Source organism: Euwallacea fornicatus, chromosome 7 (genome assembly GCF_040115645.1).
Source record: "Euwallacea fornicatus isolate EFF26 chromosome 7, ASM4011564v1, whole genome shotgun sequence".
Taxonomy (NCBI): domain Eukaryota; kingdom Metazoa; phylum Arthropoda; class Insecta; order Coleoptera; family Curculionidae; genus Euwallacea; species Euwallacea fornicatus.
The window spans coordinates 2,334,333-2,354,031 of record NC_089547.1 but is presented as its reverse complement, the minus strand read 5'-3'; the positions used below and the strand labels follow the sequence as shown (position 1 = coordinate 2,354,031).

Sequence of the window (19,699 nt, the reverse complement as noted above, 5' to 3'; positions counted from 1 at the left end):
TCCTAACCTCATGACCACTCCAATGACGTCATATATGCATGGCTTCTTTTCTCTGATTCAGTGCACTGGTGATTCATTAATGACAGTGACAAATGACACAACTGATAGCCACGGAGTTACAAAAATAAATGTTTTAATTAAAATAAAATAGAAATAGTTAACGGTGTAAAAGTTAAACCGTTGTGACCTTTTCCGAAATAAAATTAATCCAGTACTGCAAGATGAGCAGCACCAGCAAACCCACCGAACACATCAAGAGCTCGCATGGTAATACAATTTTTGAAACTCCCGTTTTCAAGGACCAAACGACCCCTTTCCCTATTAAAAATTATTAAACAGACCCATCACACATGTACTCAACACAGAAGTGCATGTTTTCTTAACGATTCACTTCTAATTGTTATTTAACTTTTGTCAGTGTTTATTAGGGGACAGAAAAAGGTCCAGGTCTCGTTCACCCATAAAGACATCTGTAAAGATCGAGAAAAGTTCCCCAAAAAAAGATGAGATCAAAACGAACATAGGTTTGGGGGCGAAGCACCGCCTCAAGAATATGAGCATCCAAATGAAATTGAATGCAGTGAAACCTGCAAGTGAAAAAAAGCCAAAAATGAGTGTAGCAGCTGCTTTTAACCAGGACAGTGACGATGAGCCTGATGAGATGCCTCCCGAGGCCAAGATGAGGATGAGGAATATTGGAAGGTAGGACTAGTTTTTATTTAAATACATAAAGGTCTGAAAATTGTGCTGTATAATACACAGGGTGTTTCTAAGGTAGAAGAAAGTTGGATTTTATGATGCAGATATTGCAAAAAATTATCTTTAGGGGCACCCCTACATCTTCAGGTCCCAATTCCTTTGGAAAAACTAAACAAGGCTTCTCAGATGCCAAGAAAGTGTTTGAGAAAAATCTAAAAGAAGCCATGGAGTCTGCGAGAGCTGATGATTGAGATATGATTTCTTCATAGTTGCGTTTTAAATTATTTCTAGGTTTACACATTGTAGGTACAATTACTTCTTGTGCTAAGTTAAGAAAGTTCACATAAATGAGGAGTATAGGTTAAAATATAATTTGCTGTTTGTTGTATTTCATGATTTTAATTATGAACATTTCCACAATAATGTTGTAAAAAGAACATTTCATAGATAAAATTTTCTCATTTTTATTAGATATTTTTAGTACATCTTATGTAATATATGCAAAGAGTGTTGAAAGAAAACAACTTGATTTCAATTAGAAACCCTTAGTATTGTATTTTAAAAAAATCTTAGAACATACATAGAGTACAAATGACTTCAAATGCAAACAAATACATTTACTAGAAAAAATATTATAGTTTGATAAAATTAGGTCGTCGGTTAGTGTAGAAACTTGATCATTTTAGGACAATAAAAGCATATAAGAAATAGTCTTTGGTAAATTCATTCAAGTATAACTTGATTACATGGTCAAAAGAAGGTCAAGTAAGTACAAGTAGTGAGTATTTGACTAAAGAGCCAAAAACATTAGTTATTGTGAACAGTACAAAGTTATGTTAGTCTTTGTCTAAAGTTCTCAAAAGTCAATTATATTGTGATAATAGGAACAATAATAATTGTACTCAATTTTACTTAACCCTATGGTACCCTCTTTTTTTGGCATTAATGCCTATTGTTTTTTTCATAATGAGAGTAAACATGTTCAGTCATCATGAGAATTAACAGGATAATCAGCATACCATCCAAAGGCACCGTTCTCTCCAGTATGTGCCCCAAAATCCACCACATCGTCATTGTCTTGATGATGTCTCTGCCGTCGAGTTTCCGGTACTTGTTGCGTTTCCTCAGACTCTGCAGGATGGCTCATTGTTCCAATTGTACAGGCCATTATGTAGAAAAGGGCCATAAACTATATTTAGTATTACTCATAAAGAAATTGTTGGTTTAAAAAGTATTAAAGTCATACTTACAAATCTCATTTTCAACTTTTGATCTCATCTAGGTCCACCTTTTCTTATGACTAAATTAGCATATTGCCATTCATGGTATTTATACTGTGCACAAAATCACTTTCACACCACTCTAATAACTAAACCAATTTTGGACAAAAAATCGATTTAGCTGCCTGCGTTTTGGAAAGCGAAAACCAATGGAGAAATTTTCGTGGTTTTCCGTTGTTAGTTGTTGCGGCGCCCTAAAGAAGTTTACGGGTGGGCGGTCACTGTGGCCAAAAATTAAATTAATTTGGTAAACGTTTTTCTCCGAAGAATCAAATTCTTAGTTTTTGAATGCTCGCCACGACTTTCGAATAAAATATTATTAAATTTTAAATTTAATAGTGTTACGGTACAATGAGTAGGATATAAGCATTACAAATAATTATATATCTTTTATTTGAAAAAGCTCTATTTTCGTTACATAAAAAGGACCCTTTATAAACCTGGGTCAAAACATCTGAAAATTGACTAATTCAATTAAACGTTCTACTTGAAATATTTTAAATCAGGTTGAAATGAAACTTGAATACTAAAATTACACTTTTATGAAGAAATATACATTAAACTTAAAAAATGCATCAGGATACCGTCGTTTATAATATGGATGTTAAGCAGAGGGCGCTCGTGTGATATATATTATTGATTTTATTTTACGTGGCGCCAGCTGTAACCCGTACAAGGCATTAGCTCCTTAACGGAGACAGATTTCTGCTGTAACTGTTTACGTTTGGATGGGAAAGCAAAAAATACAAAACTCTTTGCATACACAAACTGTTACTTATAGGGCTCTATAATTGCGATGTTTCAAGATTCACATTATGCTGGTCGTACGATGTGAATCTAACTCAGACTCGGCTTAAGCATTTTGTATCTAGTTTGTTTTAAGTGCATTATATTCACTTTTAATTTTAAATACCTGTAGTAAAGAAACCGGAAATAACGCCATCGTCCGAAAATTTTCGAGTCACTTTCACCTCAGGTTACTGTTGTTCTTGTTTGATAGATAGAACTAGAAAAGGACAAATTACATAATCGATTTATGTGCTGGAAAAATACCCAGAATTCAGTAGTGATATCTGAAAGCTTCTTCCGCCTCTCTCGTTCTCTCTTTCGCAAACGTCTAAAAGTTTTTGAGATCAACATGGTAAGTTTCTAGCATTTTTCGATTAAAGAACCCAATAATTATCTTTAAAAACACAAAAAAAACAACATTCCCCCTTAATCCCACCAATTCCTACATAAATTTGCGACTCGTGTATCTTATTTCTCGTCAAACTTAATTTCTACAAAAACCTAACCTCACACCATACATGCTCCATGCATTTCACGTTAATTTCATACACAAAATCACATTTTGATATAAAATCTGTGCTTTTAGACTTGCAAACGTAGAAATGGAGGACGTGCCAAGCATGGAAGGGGTCATGTGAAACCTGTCCGTTGCACGAACTGTGCTCGATGCGTCCCAAAGGACAAAGCTATCAAGAAGTTTGTTATTAGAAATATCGTGGAAGCTGCGGCTGTTAGAGATATTACTGAGGCTTCAGTATACACACGTAAGTGTTTTTGCCCGTTTTTGGTACAGAGGACGCCTTAAAATTTATATTTATGTGATAATTTCTCGTGGTGTAAGCTTGCCAAATATAAGACATTTCAATGCCTTATATCAGCTTTCTTAAAAACTGTAATGTAAAGTAAGCTAAAAGTGAGTGATTTGTTTGGATCTTTTAATTTTCATTCACCTTAACTATGCATAAGAACATATTTAAGGTACAAACACTTTGAGTAATATAAAAAATAATACTATAACTTTTAGAAACTAATTTTTACAGAATATGTGTTGCCAAAATTGTATGCTAAGCTCCACTACTGTGTGTCCTGTGCTATTCACAGCAAAGTGGTGCGTAATAGAAGCAAGAAGGACAGGAGAATTAGAACTCCACCACAGAGGAACTTCCCTAGTGGACGTGACCAAAATAGGCCTCAGGCAGCCCAGAGAAAGTAATTTTCCAGTTTTTTACATTTGTAATACATTTTCACCTTAAATTAGTAGTTTGGGGTTAAAATGTGTTAATAAAGCTAAAAGGCATTGACAGTGTAAAAATGATTTTTATTCAACTGCACTCTTCTCCAAAAGTGTAATCATCATGTTTGAATTTTTTTTTTATCACCTGACATATTTCTTCTCTAATAAATAAATGCCAGTATTAAGTTTTATTTCATAATAAAATTGAATCTTAATTCTTGGAAATGCCCTTTACATAAGTTTTTAAAGAATGTTACATAACAGAGCATGGATTGAAGAGCAATGAAAATGCAATAGAATTTGAAATGATATGTCCATTTTATTACTATTGTATAATCCTGTATTTTAAAATTATTACATCCATAACTTAACAGTAATGAGTAGTCTTTCTGGTAATACTGATGATAACAAATGCTTGTTAGAAGCATTTGTGTAAAGTATGAAATTCTTTTAGTCTATTGACTAATAAGCCCAAAATAAATTTCATATGATATGATGAAGGAGCACTTTAAATTGTATTTAGTTGCCACAAATAGGAATAATATTCATTTAATGAATATTAACTGGACAAGCTACAGATAATAGTATTTTTATAGCTGCATATGCTCAGTTTAATTGAGACATAGTCTTGGGATTCATTATTTAGAAATTGTTTCCTGGTTAAAATGTAGGGAGTATACCCTTTTTTCCACTACTAGTTATAAAAAACACCATCCTTGGGTGTCTTCAATGACTGCGAAGTTTTCGCCCTTTTCGTTAAAAGAATTCAATCATAGGCTTATAATGATACTTATATCACTCATTATTTACCTAGTGATGTAAAGGACTAAAATGCTCACCTTATTCTTGTTTTAATTTTAGTTGACATAGAATTTAATATCAAGTGAAACGTCACCTTTGATGTCAATCAAGAATCGTTGTCTTGTAGAGTTTCCGCTTTAAGTTATACTTAATTTGGGTAAGTTTATTTAATATAAAGAAGTTTAGTTAAATCTAGTAGTAGAAAAAAAAATGTTGCACCGCGGTTGTGAAATTCTCATGACCCATGCATCTTAAATATCTCAGCTCTTCGGGCTTTAAACTTGACGTTAGGGTCATAAAAATATACTTAACAGCCTTGGGGTTTAACAATCCATTATTATTTATTGACCTCCGCAATTCCAACTGCAATATTCATAAAAGTTCATGATTCAACTTTAATTTGTAAATCGCCGTATTAATTAAATTTTCAACGTTCAACTAATATTCCTTTACTTCTCTTAATATTACTTAGTATATTCTTATTTAATGACCTTGTAAACAATAAGAGCTAGAAATCTTTTAGAGGACTTTTAAGATAGCTGATTGAGCAGTGAGAATATTGTACATTAGGAAAATATCAAGAGAGTTAAAAATACCATCAAATCCAAATTACTCCCTAGACACGAAGTCATTGCTGTAAAATATGAAGGAACAAGTCTTGAAAGTGGCAATTCCTTTTTACATATACTGGTTAGTTTTCTTCAGGTGTTCTACTCCATAAAAATATAATTTTTGGTCTTTTAGTGTCCATTAAAATTAACAATTTGAATCTAAAAATATTTAACAATTAGTATACATATATTACTCTCCTTAACCTTTGCCAAAATCTCCATCTTTAAAGGTAGGTATGTAAAATGATTTGTGTAATACTGGATTATTTTCTATGCATGTTACAACGGAGAGAATTAATTTACTTATTTCCAATCTGAAAAAGATTGAGTCACTCCTTAAGGCCGCCAACCCATAATCACCTTTTTGAATGGCACAAATATACCATGATAGGGTTCACTAAAATATAAGAATGGATCAAAACAAAGTAAGAAAATTGCTGAAACCTTAAAACGCATAAAAAATTGCAGACTTCAAAAGTTTTTTTAAGTATAAGTGTAAAATAAGGAAGAATTATGATACTACATTCAGTATTGAGCCACCCTGTAAGTTCTTTGTGTCTGTTTGAATGGTCTGTATAAAGCTCAACCAAAGCGATTTATCTTAGTATAATGCTTTCGGTTTTTAAGATACAGAACAGGTTAAAGACGTCCTGTCGTTACGTATTTTTTCAACGACAGGAATCTGTGGCAAGAATTTTGTACATTAGAAGTCGCCTTGTATTAAAGTAAAATGTTTCTTTATGTGTTCCAAAGTTCAGCACTATTAATACCCCAGATTATACTTACCACTGGAAATACCTCCGCTCCCCATGAGTACCATCACTGGTTCCATCGGGAAAACTCAACTGAACCCCCACGAAATGCTCCTGACTCTGCTTAACTGTGGGCCCGACATACCTGACCCGACCCCCACGTACTTTCCCCTCAGGAGTTATAACTTTCACCCAGTTTTCCGGTTTGAGGTCCCGTGGCAATCGCGGTAAGAAGGGCTGCCAACCTTGAGGGGGAACGTTGTCCCTCGTCGGTTCAGGTGCTGAAGCTCTACGAGGGACAGACCTTCGAGTTTCTCTACACAACCACCGACTTCTAAATATAAAACCAATCCAGTAATCCATGATAAATTACCCATAAGTCGGTGGTTCTGTCACTATACAATCTATCGACCTTCGCAGATAATTTTCAGCCTCGTCTACTAGAGAATCGGTACTATCTCCGCTGTCTACTGTTGTCCAGTCTGATCTTAATTCTGGCAAGGAACCATTAGCGAATCGCACCTTCGAAGGAGTGGATTTCAGCATTGCCCTTCTTGAAGGGGACACTGGAGCTGAGCACCTTCTGGAAGGTACTGGAGGAGACAAGGGGTAGATGCTGCTATAACGTGAAGGGGTGCGGCTGCTCTCACTAGGAGTGGCGGTAGTGGCAGTCCAAGTGAACTTTTGAGACTAAAAATTTAGCTAGCGGTGTTATTGCCAAAGTTTTGTATGGTTTTTATATCAATACCATGCAGCCCGGCGAATACAAGTCAGTGGCTTTCAAGAACTGTCCATAACTGGTTACGTTGGGTGGCTTAAGAGCACCAGGACACAGGTGGTCTGCAGACCTGGACAGCTCGGGTACCATGCTGGTAAAACCGAGGTCCGATAATAGGACTCTGCGGGCTTCTAGAGTTTTTTCCGATAGTTTCAATCTAGAGCCAGGTAAGGGGTATTTTGAAGGTAAAGTGGTGAAGTTTTCTGCGAGTTTAGCCTAGGAGAAATACGGGAAAATGACTAGAAGATCCATTTATTATTGAGATATTTTATTGAGCCACAGCAAGGGCTTAAAGTCAATGATAAATCTTATTCCTTACCTTGTTAGCCAAGCTACTTTCCGACCTCCAGGAGGACCCCGGCAGTGCCGATATATCAGTCTGGGCGCTTGACTCCCTTCTTATTGCATTTGAATGAGTCAAAATTGGTCTGGATTTTCTCGAATTCAAACCTCTTGATATTGCTTCCCTGAAACAGAGATTTATCATTCTCCTCACTTTTATATGCTCTTAAACACCTACCTGTGGGGCAATGGCCTATACTGAATGGGATTAGGACAAGTATTCCTTCTCGCTCCAATATACTCAACCTCATGGATTCCGCACTTTGAAATGTCGGTCTCCACAATGCGGACCCGTTCCTCAAACCGATCGAAACTCTCATCCTTTTCCAACGATTTATTCTCGAAACTGGAATCTTGATAAGAGCAGTAGCTTTTCAGACTTTTCTCATGGTTTATTGAATTGTCCGATCGCGAATTCAGAATGGAGTTGTCTCTTTTCATATCAAACGATTGTTGCTGTTGACAATGGGGTTCCTGTCCTGTATCATCATTGAATACTTCATCGTCTAACTCGCGGTCAGAAACTTGGTCCAGGTCACTGAGAGGGAAGTTCAGAAGGTTTGAGTTGGAACCTCTAGCGTCGATTGGAACCAGACCCTCCTTGAAGTCTTGGTCCTTGGTGTCATCAGTGGTAAAAATCAGCTCGATATCATCGACCTCCTGGTCTAAGTCGTTTTGGGGACTCAAAAGCTGATCGTCGTATCTGTCGCTGTCCTCCGCTGCATCTTCAGAATTCTCCCTTGAAACACTGGACATGGCGGCAGTAAATTCCCTCTTCACTGAGGGCAAATTGGAAAAACTTAGAGTTTTGGTAAAGGAGAATTTATCTATAGGCGATTTTAGCACTGTTAAACTCTCTAGAGATCTGGAAGCAGTTTTGGATTTCCTTTTGGCCTTGATAGAAATGCGAGTTTCTAGCTGATAGGACTTATGTTTCGTTTTGGGCGAGACTATAGTGACTTTTTTACTACTGAATCCTACTGGATCTGCAGGTTTTTGGTCATCTACCGAAATTATTGGTACTTCAGCAACATTGCCCTGAACTGTGGCAATAACTGGAGGTTCAGACTCAATAAGCTGCTGTCTAAGAACGTGATTCTCAATGGAAAGTGCTTGTACCACCTCCTGAACCGACTCAACGGGCCACGTTTTCGCCTTCAGTTCTGATATCTGACTTTTACTTTGCTCTAAAGCTTCCCTCAAAGCTACTATAGTCTGATGCAGGGCTCTTACCGTATCTAATCCTACGCTTCGTGGAACTGCACCCCCAAAATCCATTTTAAATTTTTTCTCCCATCCATGCTGCGCTGTTGAATCCCTGACTTTTCTTTACATGGTGGTGACTCGGTCTGATTATTACGGGCAGTGGATAATGGCAACCTTATCGAAGCACTGAATCTCTCGCGAGAATAACACTTAACACCGGAAAGGGGCCTAGTTACGCGATAAACAAAGCAATTAACGTTTTTTGTACATAAGTTACGAGAAATTCAAACATTCCGAAATCAATACTGGCACGGGCAATAGCAAGGGTTGGATTTTTATCAACCCCGGGAATATCGGTGCACGAGATAGACCTACTGCGCATCGCTTGTCTTGTTTTGATATAAAGAGACCACAGCTCACGTATGTCCATACTTCCATCACAGAGGGAAACAAAATGCGTGGGGTCCCTTATTCTCTAATTAGGACCGGACTATTTGACCGTCATTAATCCTATTATGTCCGCTTTGAGTAATGACGTATTATAATTTTCATGTCATGTAGATAAAAGGCCAAAATTGGGTTTAATAAATTATTCGTAGTTGCGGATGGGAGGAACTCGCACGCGCAGCCATTTTTTAAATTTTGCGCCTCCGAACAGCTGACTGTCGGTTCGTGAATGAATTGAGGTTATACTCAAAGTTATTGATAATTAGTAGTTTTTATTATTGTGGTAAAAAATGTATTCATACAGAATTTTAAGGAAAGTTAATCAAGTGTCTCGGGTCTTTGTAAGGTATAAAAATCCGCCAGATCATTGGGTAGGTGTGTCATTTGCCATTATAGTTTTAAGAAGGTTTGTTAAGGGGTTTCCCAAGATATAAGTATAGGTCCCCTTTCCAAGTCATATTAGAGCAGGTCGAAATGCAATATAATGGTTGATAAACAATTTCTCTCATAAGCAACTCATTGCGCTTTAAGGCAACTTAGCGATCTAAACTAATTTAACATCTATTTTGGCACCACTATATCTGAGAGTTTGTCAAAAAGCAGGTGAAATATCCCTTTAAAGGGCAAATTAAAACAAGTACAAGGCATTCTAACAGTAGATAACGATTTTCTTACGAACAAGTCGTTGTGCTTTAAGGCAAATTTTGAGGTACCTTCTGTTTTGATATCATAGTATGTTATCAAATTTTATTAATGCACCATATATTTTTTCAAAGTATTTTACCATGCAACACTTTAATGAATTCACTCTGGAGAATCAGAATTTGCCTAATAATCGCATAATGCCTAAAAGAGTCAATTCTTTTTTGGAAACTGCTTAATCACAATTTATTATTTTTATTATTGGATTATCCACCGTTCAATGACCCCTTATATTAAGCACAAACATGATATACAGTTATGGCCAAAAAAATAAATACATTTGCTTTTCTTTTCTATTTACCTAATAATAATTTGTAATTTTTTTTTCAATGGTATAGTGTAACTTATTCATTAATGGTAAGTCACATCAAAAAGGGAAAAATTATTGAACAATCTCAAAAATAGACCATCTAATTTATAAGTTGTATGACAAATTATTTCAAAGTATTTCATGATAGATGAAAAAATAAATATAATATTTTTAAATAGAAATATAAACAACCCTATCAAAACAGTTTAACAAAATATACTAATATATTAACACACTCACTTTAATAATCAATAGTATGCCCTTTATTAATGAGAATCTTTTGACACCTTGTTGGCATTGACTCTATTAATTGCTGATAGTTTTCAACAAGAATGCTATACAAAACATTTTGCACTGGGGCCCATAGTTCATTTTTATTTTTCAGTCTTAAAGTTACTATTTTGTCTTTGATTTTTTTCCAGAGATTTTCAAATGGGTTGATGTTTGGCGGCCGGGCTAGCCATTTTAAAACATTGATTTTCTTTTGACAAATCTCTTCTTTTATTGTTCAAGCTTTATGTTTGAGACTGTTGTCGTGCTAATAAGTCTAAATTAATCGCATGTTCCATTCCGCATACCGTAGCATTATATTTGCTAATATACGTATATAAATTTCTTTGATTATAATTTCTTCTACTAAATGTATAGGTCCTGCACCATTCCAATAAAAACGAGCCCAAACTAAAATTTTATCACCACCATGTTTAACCGTAAGCTGAGTGTAGCGTGGATTAAATGCTTGATTAGAAGGTTGTCTAGCGAAAGGGTTTGCATCATTTCCAAATAACATTAACTCGCTTTAATTACTAAATAATATGTTTCGCCACTTTTTTATTCCTTCAGTTCTACTCCAATCAGTGTAATTTTTTGTAAGTGCAATCCGCTCCATTAAATGCTTTTCCTTCTGCAGGAGAATTTTTCATAGAGATCTTGCTTTTAGATTTTGTTCTACCAGTCTTCTGCGAATCGTTTGCGATGAGATTCCTGTATCTATAGTACTAAGAATTTTAGAGAATGATGTAAAGGGGTCCTTTTTAGCTTCTAAAAGAATGCGTCTATCAGTGGTCTTCGATGTTTTTCTCGGTTTTCCATGTTTTTCTTCAGAGGTTTTATATTTTAAAGCATTTTGTACCATACCAAGAGAATATCTTATAATTTTTTATATTTTACAATAGGAATTATCATCTCTATGAAGTTTTATTATAATAGCCCTTTTTTCGTGAGAACAGTACTGTTTTCGACCCAAATTGTATAGAACTAACTTATTTATATTATTTTTAAGCAACAACGACAATAACTAATATATTAGTAAACAACAATATAAAAAGCAAAAGCATGTATTTATTTTTCTGTCCAACTGAATTTACAGTTTTTCATTAGTAGGCACTTAGGACTTGTATAATGGAAATAATACTGCGATGTTATTTACTGCTTATTTATCATTTTTAAATTAGTTTTCTATTTACGTTAGAAAACCAGTATTTCAAATACTTTACTGAAAAACTATATATTTTTTATGTATTTATTTTTTTGTGCCTAATTACAAATTCTCTGAAATTTAAATCATTACCTATGACTATTACTTTCTATCTGCAAAAGATAACTTATCACATATGAATAATCAATCTCTGAAACTGAGATAACTAGTCTATTTAGTAACATCCGATCTATGTGTGAAATTGCTAAAAGCTGCATTTGGCTAGCATTAATTAACATGAAAGATGTTTATTCTTAAGCTAGGAAAACTGAAGAGTTATCTTATTGTGATAATCGGTAAGGTTCCATCAGTTTCAGCCTCGATTTTAGCTTAATAAAAACATTGAATACATTATTTTCTATCAATAGTGAATCTGGTTAGTCTCCTTTCTGGCTTAATGCTAGCATGGGCACCTCCAATACTCCCAAAACTGTCTACCAGCAACAACCCCTTAGGCCGACAAATCACTTCCACTGAACAATCCTGGATAGTCTCATTAGCTTATCTTGGGGGCGTCTTAGGACCACCTTTATCGGGATTTATTATGGATAAATTTGGAAGAAAACCAGCTATCGCGTGCGTCCATTTGCCGAACATAGCTTCCTCTATATTAGCAGCTTTTGGAAACAATATTTGGTACTTCTACGCAGCAAGATTTCTTGCAGGAATGAGTATTTACTCTGGAATCTCGATAGCAGCTGTGTATTTCGGAGAAGTAGCTGAAGTGTCTCGCAGGGGCTTACTCTATTCCATCACCTCGATTTTTATTAATCTAGGAACTTTATCATCATATTGCATAAGTTCTTACACTTCTATTAAAGTGTTTAATTTAATTTTACTGGCAATTGCTTTAGTGGGGATGACTGGGACCTGGGTTTTTGTGGTAGAATCTCCTTATTTTTTAATACAAAAGTTGCGTTTTGAGGAGGCCAAAAGTGCGTTGATCGAATTGAGAGACCCCAATACCTGTGGAGACATTGAAATTCAGAAGGAACTTAATGTGATTCAAAAATATGTGTCAAATAAAGTACCCAGTGAAAGAGTGGCGAGTATTGTAAAAAGCAAAGTTGCCAGGAAGGCTTTTCTGATGTCTCTCGTTGTAACCATAATGCAGCAGTTTTCAGGGATTATAATAATCTATTCTTACACTCAGCCGATTTTCCAAAAATCTGGTAGTAGTTTAGCCCCGGAAATATCTTTCATTATAGTGGAAGGCTCACAATTTGTCACAATTTGTCTCACTTCCTTTGGGGTAGACTATTTAGGTCGCAAAAGAATGCTTTGCATTTCCTCCGCAGGTTTAGCATTCACTCTAGCCCTCTTGGGCACTTTCTTTAACTTTCAAAGCTTTGATAAAAACATCACTTCAGAAATCGACTGGCTCCCTTTGGTTTGCTTAATTTTTTTCTTCATATTTTTCAACTCAGGTCTAGGTGGAGTACCGTTCTTATACATGAGCGAAATCTTCCCTACCAACATTAAGTCTATCGGCACCTCAATCGTCATGGCAATTTACTGTTTAATCGGCTTCGTGGTGACCTATTCTTCTAATCGAATCGCAGAGGACATTGAGGCGAGTGGTATGTTTTTCATCTTCAGTGGCTGTATGGGGATTTTTTGCATATATGTTTTTATTGTGCTGTTTGAGACCAGAGGAATGAATCTGCAAGATATCCAAAAGAGATTGGGAAGATCCACTAGGTCTAAAAATGCTTTTGAGACTACTACGGAGAGCGAGGAGGGTGTGGAGAAGTTTTAGTGGCTTAAATTCCCTTTGAAAGAATTGCTGAATTAGGAATTATACAAAATTAGTTTATGTAATGTAATAAAATGTAGGTGCCTGATACCTATGGTTTTCTCAATAGTGTAGTAGTGAAGCATTAAAAAAATATATATTTTTACACATGAGACCATCATTTAAGGGGGTAAGTGAGGTGCAAACATTGTTGCTTGCAGATTCACAAATAAAGAACCAAAAAATGGGAAAGCAGAGCTTCTAACCCTATAAATTTTCGTAATAATTTGTAAAATAGAATCATATAGTTTTTGAACATTTAGGATTTCACAGCAAAGTTGCGTGGCTAAATATCTGATTACATCCTTGATAACTCGACTGCATCTATCTCTTGCCTCCTGCACCCACAGGTGACAGCCAAAATAGTAACTGTATTTCTTTAGAATCGAGGGAATTGTGATTACAGATAGTTGGAGATTCTACTGTCATTGTGCGGTGATCTGACTGTACCAAAGCTCTGAGGCTTACTGCCCTTTCTATGATAAATATTGGTTGAATAATTGTAGGTTGGACCATAAAATTTTGATCATTCCCATCAAAAATAATTAATTTTCATAAATAATGACAAAGTATATTTGACGAAACACCCTGAATTTCTCGTTTTCAGTCAGTCCTCCGAAAGAAAATCCACCCAATAGATAAAGCTTTAGCACACTTTGACGACTTCTACAAGCAGGTGTTCAAGAAGAAATGGCCCTCAATCAGAGAAGGACTTTTAGGAAAACAAAAATATGTGGCAATAGTCAACAACTATGGTGAAAATGAAGAGACCATGGCCAAACTTGAGATGGAAGGAGCTTTAAACATTAGAACTTTGTTCACTTTGGAAAAAGAACACATTAGAGAACAAATTGAAAAGAATCAGAGAAATGCCGCTTTAGAGAAGATATGGAGTTTGGATAACGAAATTGAGGACCTGAACAATGTTGACCAACAAGTCGAGAAAAAATCTGAAGAAAATAAAACTGATGCGTATAAATATTCCCTTCAGGCTAGTCTAGATACAGCGGAGTTGGACTCGAGAAGACTGATTGACACAAAGGAGAAGGGATTAGCACTAGAAATATTGAACGAATACATCCCAGCTACTAAACTAAAAGGCAAAGATGATTTTATATTAGAATCTTCCCATTATCAGATGTTCGATCCTACTACCTCATTCCCAGTCGAAAGAGAACATGACATCCACTTTCCAGAAAATCTCAACATCTACTGTTTCGAGCAGGGCAATTTTAGTGACTTTAATCCAGCGAAGAAAGCGATCACGGGGGTTTTGAACTATTACCTAATGGATGGAGGCTCAATTCTCCCAATTTTGGCTTTAGATTTAAAGCCCGGTTGCAGTATGCTGGACATGTGTGCAGCCCCTGGAGGCAAAAGCTTATTAGCACTACAAACTCTATATCCTGAGCGTTTAGTTTCTAATGATGTGTCCAATTCAAGAGTTACTAGAATTGAGAATGTTTATCAGCAATTTCTGTATGATTTAGATGAAAGATGGCTCACTCCTGGTAGAGTCAAGTTAACAAATTTAGATGGAAGATTCATAGAGATGGACGATTTTGATCGAATTTTAGTAAGTTTTAAGCTCGGTTTTAAGGGTTAATTTAAGTTATTAAATTAAATTGTGAGTTTTCAGGTTGATGTTCCTTGCACAACCGACCGACATTCGCTAAAAGAAAACGACAACAACATATTCAAACCTTCTCGAATAAAAGAGAGACTAAAATTGCCTGAGCTGCAATCAGAACTGTTGTTCAACGCTTTAACTTTAGCAAAAAAAGGGGGCATTGTAGTGTATTCTACATGCTCCTTAAGCCCTATACAAAACGATGGGGTTGTTAGTATGGCTTTAAAGAAACTTTGGGAGCAAACGAAGATGCAATATGTTGTCAAGTGAGTTTGTTTTGCTTTGAATCGGTTTCATGAATTACTTATATGGCTGCAGGGACTTGACTCCAGCTCTGTTGCAAACAAGGCGTGTGTTTCACTTGGCGGACCAGAAACTGCTGAAGTATGGACATTTGGTGCTGCCCCAGAAAAGGCAGAATTATGGTCCCACATATTTCTGTAAGCTGAAACGGATTAAATAGACATAAAGGCATGTTTTTATAGTATTTTGTCATGTTGTTTACAAAACAAAGACAACATAATCCCTTGAAATCATAATTTTTGGACCTCACAGAATCAAATTCTTATTTTTCTTACGATAGTTCACGGTTGAATTAAAACTGGCAAATTTTAGATTAGCGCAAGATGGTCGTGGCAAGCTCTCACATTCCGGGTTTTGTTTTGCCTTGATCTGACATATTTTAATTTTCAACTCCCTGAGAGTTTTTATTCTTTGAACTCGTTTGATATTAAACGTCGATATACCAAAATAAACAATGATTCAACCCTTCTAAGCATTATTAATAACGTTGCTAGGGCAGCACGTTGTAAAGTAAAGCACATTGCAGTAAAGCAGAAACTGGTGATAAAGATATATTCTTGTTGCATTTTGATAAGCACAAAAAGTTCAGTAATCAAGAACAAATAGTATGAGACAGTGTTTAATGAAACTCGTTTAGAATATAACCGTGTAAACAAGTTTACGATATAGAGGATCTCGGCAAAGATAGCTAATACCTTTTCATTTCACAAAGGGACCATCAGATTTATGACAAAGGAATTTCTGTGTAATTAATATACATGGTGTCTCGTATTAGTAGGCCAATCCGCTAACCGGATATTCTGTATGCGAAGATAATTGGACTTTCCTTTTGACACTTTTTATCTTTGGCGCTTTGCACTCCTGCTTAATTGCGCCATCTAAACATCACGCATAGCGCTAGGTGTTAAAGGTGAAGATTACTTCTATAGCTCGATATATGGTTTAACTATCTATCTCTAGATAGCGCCCCAGTGGACTAGCTCATAAACGTAAAGATTCCTTTTATCGCACAACGCTAAATTTGGCTATCTATCCATACGTGGTGGCACAATACACTAGCTAATAAACATAAAAATTTCATTTAACGGACAATGCTAGGTTTGATCATCTACCCTTAGATAGCACCACAGAAAACTACACAGGCATACTTAGTGTAGTAGCAAGTAGATAGCGCCACGTGAATTTTTGAACAACGTACAATATAAATCATCTTTGACACTTCGACGTTGATAAGTAGATATTTTTTCTTTCATAATATATATTAATAAAAGTTAAATTTCCTATGTGAATGCAGCAAATTGTTTAGTTGAAGAATTCTCAGAAACTAAATATACCTCCTCGCACTTCTGTGGTCTTGATACCAAATGTTAAGTTTCGTATGTGAATGCAGCAAATTGATTTGTCGAAGAATTCTCACGAACTAAATATACTTCCTCACACTTATGCGATCCTGATACCAAAGGTTAAATATCGTATGCGAATGCAGCACTATTTTTGATATTTTGATAGTATATTATATAATATAATAAAATTTGTTTTATAATATATATTTTAATTATTGTTTAGGTGTAATAGTATTAAAAACCGTAAAACATTACATTGAAGCTTATTTGAACCGCGGATGCACAATGCCCAAAATGATTAAATTATCGCTTAACCCACCAAGACATAGCAATTTTTGTGGAAGCCGTAAACTTGTCAAGTATGTAAGATGTCTAAAATACTTTATACGTTTTTTTAGTTATCTAAATGTCATCTGGTAAACTTCTTGCACCTGTTAATAGGAGGGAATTAACTGTAAAATATACAATGTGTATTAATTATAAAAAAATTCTTTTGTTGCAAGTTTGATGGTCCCCTTATCAGTTGGGAACGATTTCATAATTGTGCTTATTAATATATAAAGGCCCCCTTCTTAGTTCATGGCAAATTCTTATTAACTACACATTTAAAGGCGTTTTAATTTCGAGAAATGAGATTATATTTCTTACACTTTGTAATAAAGTGTTCCTGGAAAATTCTACTCAAACTTAACTGGATACTTACTCGAAAATTTTGAAAACAGAAGAATTTTTTTTCTTTCCTTCATTACTCCGTCAGAAGTTTTCTGGATTTTTTGCACCCACTAAATCTTAACTACTTTTTAGGTCCTCTCGACAATTTCATTACCGTTTACGCCGGGTGTTCTCATCGCGTCACGTTTCGTTGTGAACAATAGGAATTCTCGTTTATATATTTGCTCCACCATTTTGTCACGGGTTTAAAAATAATATTACTTATCATTAAAACTAGAAGTGCGTCATTAAACGATGCAAGCTAACAATGCTTCCCGTATGAATTCCATCAGACAGCTTGATGATATATTAAACCTAACTACTTTTTAAAATCTTCCAAAGGCCGAACAACATTACCGCACTAATGGGGTAACGTTACGTTCGCCTGTAAAATCGTAATTTGAGAATTTATCGCCCAGTTGGTGGTTTACTTTGCTCGGCAATTTAATTGGCAATTAATTGGCTGTTTTGGAGTAATTATCAAAATGTTTCCGTTCTTAACTGTTTTATTACCAACCTTGACGTGGTTGGCGGACCCAAGTATCACGTGATTCTGGATTTTACTTATGTTAGTCGAATGAAGATTTTTCTAACACATCGTGCGTTAGGCATTGCTATATTTTGTGTTTATTGTTGTATTTTTATTAATTGTTTGAAACATTTTATAAGTAATAATCCAACGCGTAATAACGTCGCGAGTGAAGTTTTATTGACTGTCGATTTAAAATGATTTTATCTACTGATGTAACTGATAGAAAAAATTCGTTACATTTTCCAGAACCATAGGAAATGTTATAAAAAATGAACTATTTTTTGATCACGAAAGGTTCGAAATTGAAAAAAAAATGTTATAAGTCTTACGACTTAAAAATCTTCACTCGTATCACTTGTACAAAGTGCGATTATCTTAGAAAAGTGCTGTACCGCCGCTTTCTTTTATGCAATGTATAAGATTAGCAGAAAAGAAAGAAAAACTACACTAAGTCGACGTTAAACAAGGGCAAAAGGAAATTGAGGGAACGGTGTAACCATTTTAAGACGATAATATCCGTAACGGGCCCTTGGGTAAAAACAATAAACCGCGTTAAGGCGGAAACTTGAGGTGTTTAAGTGCCAAGCCAGGCTTAACTAGAATGCGTTTAGCGTCGATTAAGCTTAACATGAGTTAAGTAGAAAATGTCCCTTTTTCAGTTTTGTGCAAAAACTAGCGCCTATAATCGAATTAAGTACTAATACTGAAAGAAAGTGCCTTCACTGAAATTATGTGGCATCAGCATCCTCCTTTAATAACAGGTTTAACATTCGCAATTATTATACAGCTCGCCTTCCATCATCAATGTTTTATTACGTGCATCCATTTCAAAGGTAATCGTTAAGATTTCTTGTCTTTCTGCCCCAAATACACCCAAAAGGCCCAAACGGCGATAAAAGCGGCCATAAAAGCAATTCCTTCACAGGCAATAAAATCCGCTGATTAAAGTAAATTGGATAGACAGATCTGTGTGCAAAATGGGGAAATATTTAGCCGGATCCCGTTATTTGAGTACTGCGTGGTACCGACCACCAACCGCGCGATAGTCCCACACCACAAAAATTTAACTTTATATCGCTGCACTCAAAGTCTATAAATAAAATTGGAGAAACCTTAACGAGGTGCTTGGTTTTTATGGTTAGTTAAGCAGATCGCACTCTGTATAAAATTGAAAAGCAAAATATTTAGACTTTAATCTAATAAAAGTTTAATTAACACCTAGAATGCAGACGCGAGCGCAAAAACTGTAGAAAGTGTTCTTTACTGTCTCCATAAGTTCGGACTGAATTGGTTTTACGACGCTCAATATAGCCGTTTTTAACTCAAAAGGGAAATCCCAATGATTAATTAGAGTAACACAAACCACCTTATCTTTTATACCTACACCTTTTTGGTGACCATCACCATGACTGGTTATTTGATCTATATAAATAGCGCTATTCGCGGAAACTAGTGGCAATAATTCACCACGCACGACATGTTTAAGCCGACCCAGATATGGTTTAAATTCTAAAGTAACAATGCTGTAAAGACTTTAACCACAACCGAAATTCCCACTAAAACTGTGGGACCATAATTTTGATAACTGCTAATGTAAATGTACAGTTACACCACTTATTCCGAGTATATTGCGGCAGTAGCGTGGAAATAAGTTACCTTTACAAATAAAACGCTAATAGATTGATTATCATAAATTTTAGAAACTCGCTTCAATAAATCATAGCAAAAATAATTGCTAGGTGTAGATAAATTATGACTGTGCACTTTATAGCTTTGTAAGTATGTGAGAAAACATGTTGAAACAATGGAGCTTTTTCACTTCAGGCATTCTAACGAGGAACTTGTGAGTTGATATTAGAGAGGTGAGTAATTGCCGAGATGTGTTTTAAAGATAATTTCGAACATCAAAGAACCAGAAGCATTGAGTGAGAGCATTTCTTTTAAAAATTACTACAAT

General features: G+C 35.4%; 5 protein-coding genes across 8 annotated transcripts; 4 read left to right on the top strand and 1 right to left on the bottom strand.

Moving 5' to 3' along the window:
- Window positions 1-92: 92 nt before the first annotated feature.
- Window positions 93-1,215, top strand: LOC136340110 (PEST proteolytic signal-containing nuclear protein-like). 2 transcript variants are annotated; one of them, XM_066283879.1, is made up of 3 exons: window positions 93-267; window positions 429-702; window positions 827-1,210. In XM_066283879.1, exons 1-3 carry the CDS (start codon window positions 222-224, stop codon window positions 948-950), a joined length of 444 nt encoding a protein of 147 aa, XP_066139976.1. In that variant the 5' UTR covers window positions 93-221; the 3' UTR covers window positions 951-1,210. The 2 variants fall into 2 exon arrangements, with proteins under 2 accessions (XP_066139976.1, XP_066139977.1); XM_066283880.1 differs by having other exon boundaries at window positions 100-267; window positions 419-702; window positions 827-1,215.
- Window positions 1,216-2,967: 1,752 nt separating this feature from the next.
- Window positions 2,968-4,080, top strand: RpS26 (ribosomal protein S26). Its single transcript, XM_066284249.1, has 3 exons — window positions 2,968-3,120; window positions 3,355-3,532; window positions 3,809-4,080. The coding sequence occupies exons 1-3, from the start codon at window positions 3,016-3,018 to the stop codon at window positions 3,979-3,981; spliced, it is 456 nt and encodes a 151-aa protein (XP_066140346.1). The 5' UTR covers window positions 2,968-3,015; the 3' UTR covers window positions 3,982-4,080.
- A 221-nt stretch (window positions 4,081-4,301) lies between these two features.
- On the bottom strand, window positions 4,302-8,564 carry LOC136340277 (uncharacterized). 3 transcript variants are annotated; one of them, XM_066284235.1, is made up of 6 exons: window positions 7,465-8,564; window positions 7,264-7,411; window positions 6,915-7,160; window positions 6,540-6,856; window positions 6,201-6,497; window positions 4,302-5,811 (listed from the first exon to the last, which is right to left on the bottom strand). In XM_066284235.1, the coding sequence occupies exons 1-6, from the start codon at window positions 8,562-8,564 to the stop codon at window positions 5,751-5,753; spliced, it is 2,169 nt and encodes a 722-aa protein (XP_066140332.1). In that variant the 3' UTR covers window positions 4,302-5,750. The 3 variants fall into 3 exon arrangements, with proteins under 3 accessions (XP_066140332.1, XP_066140333.1, XP_066140334.1); XM_066284236.1 differs by having other exon boundaries at window positions 6,201-6,482; XM_066284237.1 differs by having other exon boundaries at window positions 6,201-6,455.
- A 606-nt stretch (window positions 8,565-9,170) lies between these two features.
- On the top strand, window positions 9,171-15,340 carry l(2)10685 (5-methylcytosine rRNA methyltransferase l(2)10685). Its single transcript, XM_066284238.1, has 4 exons — window positions 9,171-9,310; window positions 13,831-14,799; window positions 14,863-15,119; window positions 15,172-15,340. The coding sequence occupies exons 1-4, from the start codon at window positions 9,230-9,232 to the stop codon at window positions 15,314-15,316; spliced, it is 1,452 nt and encodes a 483-aa protein (XP_066140335.1). The 5' UTR covers window positions 9,171-9,229; the 3' UTR covers window positions 15,317-15,340.
- On the top strand, window positions 11,598-13,329 carry LOC136340279 (facilitated trehalose transporter Tret1-like). The gene is made up of 2 exons (XM_066284240.1): window positions 11,598-11,724; window positions 11,797-13,329. Exons 1-2 carry the CDS (start codon window positions 11,673-11,675, stop codon window positions 13,185-13,187), a joined length of 1,443 nt encoding a protein of 480 aa, XP_066140337.1. The 5' UTR covers window positions 11,598-11,672; the 3' UTR covers window positions 13,188-13,329.
- Window positions 15,341-19,699: the final 4,359 nt, after the last annotated feature.